We start from the raw sequence: 6653 nt of genomic DNA, 5'->3' as shown, positions 1-6653 counted from the left end.
TGGTAATATCACAAGTCATCTAAAATTGACCATATCTATTGTTGCATGAAAACTGTAATTTTTAAAATATAATTGGCAAAACTATATTCAGATGATTTGTTAATTTTATTGTCAGTTCGTTACGAATGAGTTTGTATTTTTGTACCATTAAAACCTATATCAATTAGGAATAATTGGTCAACGAATGTTGTCTACTTTCGTTAATTATAATATATTGCTTGACTCACTGAATACCGTTAACTAGATCTGCATACGTATATGTTATGAGTGAAAAATGTTTTTTGTCTTGTTATATCAAAATAGTACTAATGAATACAGTGCCTCTGAATAGTTCAGCATGGCATGAACAATAAACAAATTGAAATGCTTCATTATTTTTTTGTAAATTAGAGAATATAACTTCGTGTTCATTGGTATGAAAATATACAACAATTAGAGAAATGATTTGTATAAATATTAAAAAAAACTATTTAAGCTTTATAGCAAATCGATAAAATGCATAATGAAATTGAACATATAAAATCCTTGTTCAGTCTTCCAGATGTATATCTTAGTGACATATGGCATCGTTGTATAGATGCATTGTATATACACGGAGTAAGTGATGTGAAGGTAAGCATACTTCTGTTAACATGAATACAGTTTTATTCAATTAAATCTATGATTAATTTTATAAAGCGTTATGCAAACAACATGAACTATAAGCAAACTTACGGAGACTTCGCGTTCTTACAAGGTAGTCTTGCAACATGTTTATCTGAATACAACAAAGATATTTCAAGATTTCATTATAAAATACATGGAAAACGTCAACGTTTAAGGGATAAATGATAGGTAATCCATTTCTATAACAATTGATACTGAAGAAATTTTAATGATTGACATGCAACACCGTATACGATAACTTTATTATGTAACCATTAGATATGATACAAACAATTAAGACTTTGAGGATAATCGACTTGCATTAAACGCAAATATTGACACAATTATTTAGGCATTGTTCAGTTATGCAAAGATGGAGTTCCAACGTTTCAAATCAAATATCTGAAGAAAAAAAAAGGATTCATACGAGGTAAGGCGGTTAAAAATGTAGTACTTCAAATTGAATAGTATAATTCCTCTTCATTCAAAATTTAATATTTTTCTTCACTCATCATAATTGCGGGTTGAGTTTCGGCTGCATGATGCTTTTACTTTAATATGTCTTTTGCAACATAACAGGGTTATGTTGCTACAAGATTGAAGTCATCACTACAGAAGTTTTATGGTCGTCATCATGAACTCGTGGATCGTTATGGTGTATCCATCTGCACTTTCTTTCTTTCTTCGTTTGTCTACCCGGACTTTACTTTTTATGAGCAACTCGGCGGGTGTTTATAGAAATGCAGAGAACGCTTACCCTACCGGTACACCTGGTCCATACTCCCAGTTTTTAGTGGAGTCTGAGTTGCTCATTTACTTTTGTTACTTTGTATGTATGATTTTAATACTTTATGTTCTTTGTTGTGTGTGTCTGTTTTCCATGTCTGGTCTTTGTCCTTGGATTACATTCTTTTGATTACCGCAATAACCTTGGTTCCCTTGATTACTCTTTCAATGAGTAACCTCTCATCAGCAGTATAAGAACCATGTACTAAAAATAAAGTACACACAAGAATTACCCAAAACCAAATGCATTTCATACAGTGGAAACACTGTCAATGTATCAGTCATGGTGTAATAGTTTTCGCTATTTTCGCGGAGAACAGATACGAAAAGTAGTATCGCGAAATCGATACTTAAAAAGTAAAAAGTAAAAATGTATTTTGAAACCGAAAAAAATGACATATGCGAATATGTTCACTTTACAGAATCCGCGAAAATTTTGAAAATTTAAAATTTAAAGTAATATTCTCTTGATATTGTTACAAGTTTTGTGGGGACAAATAAAACGGAAATCAAGGAAAAAGGAGTACCTTTCTCAGAATACTAAAAATCAAAATAAAGCGAAACATCAGGTTAATTATTATGCGAAACTTTCTTCTCTTTCGTTTAATTGTGTTTCGTCTGTTGGAACACGGAGTAAGGTTCCTGTAAAAATGTTTAGGCCAAAATGAGTTAAAACATAGTAACATACTGCAAAATCTCAATATACGATATTCCCAGTCTTATATAAATATTGTAAATTCGGTATGCACTACACGCGTTCGAAGGGGTCTTTTCTCATCACGAACATTGAAATAAAATATAAAGTAAAATCAAAACCCACAACAAATACTTAATAGTCTGCAACAGTTCTCATATAACCAGACGAACCGAAATTGGAAACCAAAGCCAGCATCAGCTACCGTGTTTAATGCAGGGATGAAGTCTCAGCACTTTAAAGTCAAAGGGTAAAAGGCGAAACTATATAGACCGCGTCGGAAAAATTACAACACAAGGAAATTAAAATATATGAAGATTCTCAATTTATTTGATTTGAAGATACAATCATGGATGTTTGATTGGATGTAGGCAAAGGAAATGCATAAAGTTGAAAAATTACTATACTACCAACCAAAAGGACATAGGTAAAACACACAGATAAGATTTAGATTGAAGGAGAAAACAAGGAACCAAGATTCTAGCAGAAATCAAAGAATGTAATTCAGGGACAAAGACAAAAGAACATAAAATATCCAAATTAATACGTACAAAGCAATAAAAGTGGATGAGCAACTCGGACTCAACTAAAAACTGTGAGTATTGACCGGGTGCATCAGTAAGGTAAGCGATCTTTGCTTTTCTAGAAACACCCTCCGAGCTGTTCAAAAAAGGTCAAGTGCAGGGTAGACGAATGAGAAAAGGAGAACTATGTCATGTTGAACAAATCAGTTTTCATGGTGCAAATGGATACGCTGTACCGATCCAGGTGTTCATGATGACGAAACCTTCTCAAATATAGATGAAATAAGTGAACAATCAAAACAAATTTGAAATTCATTTTTTGAATATACCCTTTTCGAGGCCGTATTCTACCGATTATTGAAAAATATGAACGGCTTTTCAAGTATCGGTTGAAAACTTCATTCAATATCTTCCTAGATAAAGCTGACCATGAAAGAAATAAAGTCATAGCTGACCTTAGTTTCAAATAAAATAATCTCAAATTTACATTTTTTAACATTTTAGTTTTAGGAAAGGCAAACTATGAACCGTTGAAGAAATCAGTTTTCATGGTGCTGAAAAAACGTTTTTAGCATACCGATATTTGCAACATTTGTACGATTGAAAACTTTCAAATATCGCACCGTTAAAAACGTATCAATTGTTACTCTATTTCATAGCTGATTTTAAAACATACATCGCGATTTCATAGTCGGATTGTTTCTTTTAAGCAATCAATCCCTTTTTTTTTATGAAACCACTTAATAGATATATATGACTGCTGGATTGATTTTTGGAACGTGTGTACTTATTTAGGTTTTCATGTTAATGAAACTGGACGGTATCATGAATGAATATATCCAAGACCAAAACAAGTGGTTAGTACAAAACTAAAAATAAAACATGTTCAATATTAATTTCTTTTTTCATTCAAAACCGAAAGGACTATAAAAGTGTAAGGCAAGAAAAATAATTGGATACTTTGAGAAAACAAAGCAAAAAAGCTTTGATGGATATTTTCTTCCTTTAAATATTTATGATCATTTAAAAAATCAGCTTCAATTATCACATCTAGTGGTCGATAAATACAATTTGAAACTTATCACTTTTATTATTTTTAGGTTGTTGTGAAAGAAATATCCTGAAGGAAACATGACGACAAATGGGACATATGACGATTACGAGGAATACATAGCATCGGAAGGAGTCTTGATATTTGCTGGATTTGTTATAATCTTTATGATACTACTAGCCATTGTTGGAAATACATTAACAATATTTTCATTTATACGAGATCAGCACTTACGGAACACCTACAACATTTATTTGGTGAATCTTGCCGTGGCCGATCTAGTGATTGCAGTGATAAGTATGACAATATATTTGACATACACTTTAAGAAAGAACACATGGGTCTATGGGTATGATTTCTGCAAAGTATACTCCGTCCTAGACTACACAGCTTGTTGCGTTACAGTTGTTCTAATGAATGTTATCAGCTATGATAGACTTATGCTGCTAAAGCAAGGAGCTATGTACTATATGAATCAAACTAAGAAAAAAGCTATCGTCAAAATCGTGATATGTTGGATGTTCGGATTCCTTCTGTATGGCCCAGCTATAATTGGCTGGGATATATGGACGGGAGAGAGTGTATATGAACCAGGTGATTGCGACGTCCAGTTTGCCCATAACAAAATTTATACAACGACGACGGCTGTTTTGGAATTTTTTATACCATTGTTTACTTTGGGTCTGTTGAACACTTTGGTCATCGTCGAAATAAGAAGATTACGTCACAATAAGGTACATGTACAGGTGAAACCGACTGTCAAGACAATTGTTGCCCAAAGTCAGTCCATCGCAACAGCAGCTGAGAACATTGATGCATCAGACACGACCGGTAAATCCAAACAGCGTTCTACAAAGAAAGCGCATAAAGCTGCAAGGGCGCTCGCAATATTAGTTATTACTTTTTTCGTCACTTGGGCGCCTTACACTATCACAACGGTAGTGATGTCGTTTTGTGAATGTGAGAATATACCCATGTATGAAACATTCACTTGGATTTTATGGTTTAAATCTGCTTTTAATCCATTCTTGTATGCTTTTAGTAGTATTCGCTTTAGAGAGAATTTTGTGTTCTTTTTGAGCTGTGGTAAAAAATCCATAATCAAAAAGTAACCGTTACCGGTGACATTCTTTCAATATTCATTCAATATTTGAATATATATTGTCCTCAACGTTATGACTTTTCTTTTTCCCTAAAGTAAATGCTGGCCTGTGCATTTATTGATACGTAGTAAAGAAAGTGGATTAATTCGAACATTTGTGATGACAAAAGTTTTATCGATATTTGACGATATTTATACATAGTTATTAACATTTACTCTCTTAGACTCTCTTTAGTAGTCTTCATCAATAAGTGGTCGGCCGTCATGAACTAGTTTTTTTGCTTGGTGACGAAAGACAAAAGCTATTTTGTATCAACTTAAAACTTGTGTTTATGTATATTTTATGTTGTTATGACTAATACGTATACATATTGATCATGTATTTTCTTAAATTGTGTAAAAGCGCGTTAACATTAAAATCAAAACCATTCCTTACAGTTTACCTGCAAGGCAACGTCTTATAAGCAACATATGCATAAAAGAATTACTAGCAGAAAAAAGGAAATAAATGGCAAACTTAAGAATGAAAAAAGAACAAACAACAACATCTGAAGTATTTTACTTCTCAAGTAAATACTAATTTTAAGTTATAACAGATAACTCACTGACAGCATGACCACAACAAAATAATAAATGGTATGTCTAAATGTGAATTATAACCTTCAGACCCATATTTTTATTTTTCTTTAAATTAAGTCACTTTAAATAATTAAAACAATCTTTTGAATAGCCATCTTTATAAAATTCAGACAGGGGTAATCCATACATATAAAAAATTCACTACTTTTTTTCATATTCAGACAGTTACAGACCCCATTACTAGTCTTTGTTTGCCATTCGGTAATTTCAATTTCGAGAAAAAATAAATAGCTTATGCATGAAATTGGCACTTAGCAAGAGCTATCATGTTTCGTTCTTAATTTGGTTTGATTTCGGTTGATTTTACTAGAAGATTAATGTACGGTTTCGCAAAAATACAAATCTGAATACAGAAAAGAAATATCGATACCATACGTCGACCGAAATACCACCATTTGTTTGTTGGCTTTTTCTACATAATGAATTTACCACGGGCAATGTCTGAACTTTATATTGAGTGATACTTCAACTTTTACCATTGCAAACTATAATATTGAAATCTTTTGCCATACTGAATAATGAAAAGTGAGCAAATATACCAGAGCTATATATATAATGAAGCACACTTGCTCTGACAGTATATATTTCAATAAAGTTTTCAATTTATAATATAGAAGATCATTAGCATATCCATGACATTAAATACACTGGACGACACAGAAACTGTCCTTATAAAATACACAACATAATACATTAACAAACAAATATAATTCCTCACCAAATGTTTAATGCTATTGTGGGAACAAAAACTTATTAAAATAATGGTTTTTACTTTTAAAATTCCAGAGAAAAAATAAACAGTTTGAAAGGTTAAGCTTCTATTACGTCAACATTCATCTCATTGATTCATACTGACAAGTGACATGGAAAACCATACGCTCTGTATCAAATCCAGACACAAACAAATTCCAGTGCTGTGTTAGTATTATTCTGATACTAGTAACAGAAAAAAGATTAATAAATTCTCGTCAATGTCTGAAACATAGAATTAATTTTCTATGAATAGTGAAACTTATAAGTTTAATGATTGTTTTTCATACTGAAAGCAAATGTATCGATCACTTGAACTTAGTTTAAAAGATTGGAATGATAAACTGCAAGCGGCAATTGAAGTTCATGATACATATTTTGCCCAAATGTTTTGGACATAATTATCAAATTTGATTGGATACCTCCCCGTAATTTTACCAACACAACTAAGAATTTGAATAC

At 32.0% G+C, this 6653-nt stretch overlaps 1 protein-coding gene across 2 annotated transcripts; it reads left to right on the top strand.

Moving 5' to 3' along the window:
- The first annotated feature begins 241 nt into the window (after positions 1-241).
- Positions 242-5232, top strand: LOC148604757 (histamine H3 receptor-like). 2 transcript variants are annotated; one of them, XM_088548899.1, is made up of 3 exons: positions 242-612; positions 998-1075; positions 3750-5232. In XM_088548899.1, the coding sequence occupies exon 3, from the start codon at positions 3781-3783 to the stop codon at positions 4810-4812; it is 1032 nt and encodes a 343-aa protein (XP_088405025.1). In that variant the 5' UTR covers positions 242-612; positions 998-1075; positions 3750-3780; the 3' UTR covers positions 4813-5232. The 2 variants fall into 2 exon arrangements, with proteins under 2 accessions (XP_088405025.1, XP_088405027.1); XM_088548901.1 differs by lacking the exon at positions 242-612 and having other exon boundaries at positions 860-1075.
- The last annotated feature ends 1421 nt before the right edge of the window (positions 5233-6653 follow it).

The sequence above is a fragment of the Perna viridis genome, chromosome 10 (genome assembly GCF_037379345.1).
Source record: "Perna viridis isolate PV_CMFRI_1.1 ecotype Kerala chromosome 10, ASM3737934v1, whole genome shotgun sequence".
Taxonomy (NCBI): Eukaryota; Metazoa; Mollusca; class Bivalvia; order Mytilida; family Mytilidae; genus Perna; species Perna viridis.
Note: the sequence above shows the minus strand (reverse complement) of the source record. Positions and strands in the feature narration are given on the sequence as shown.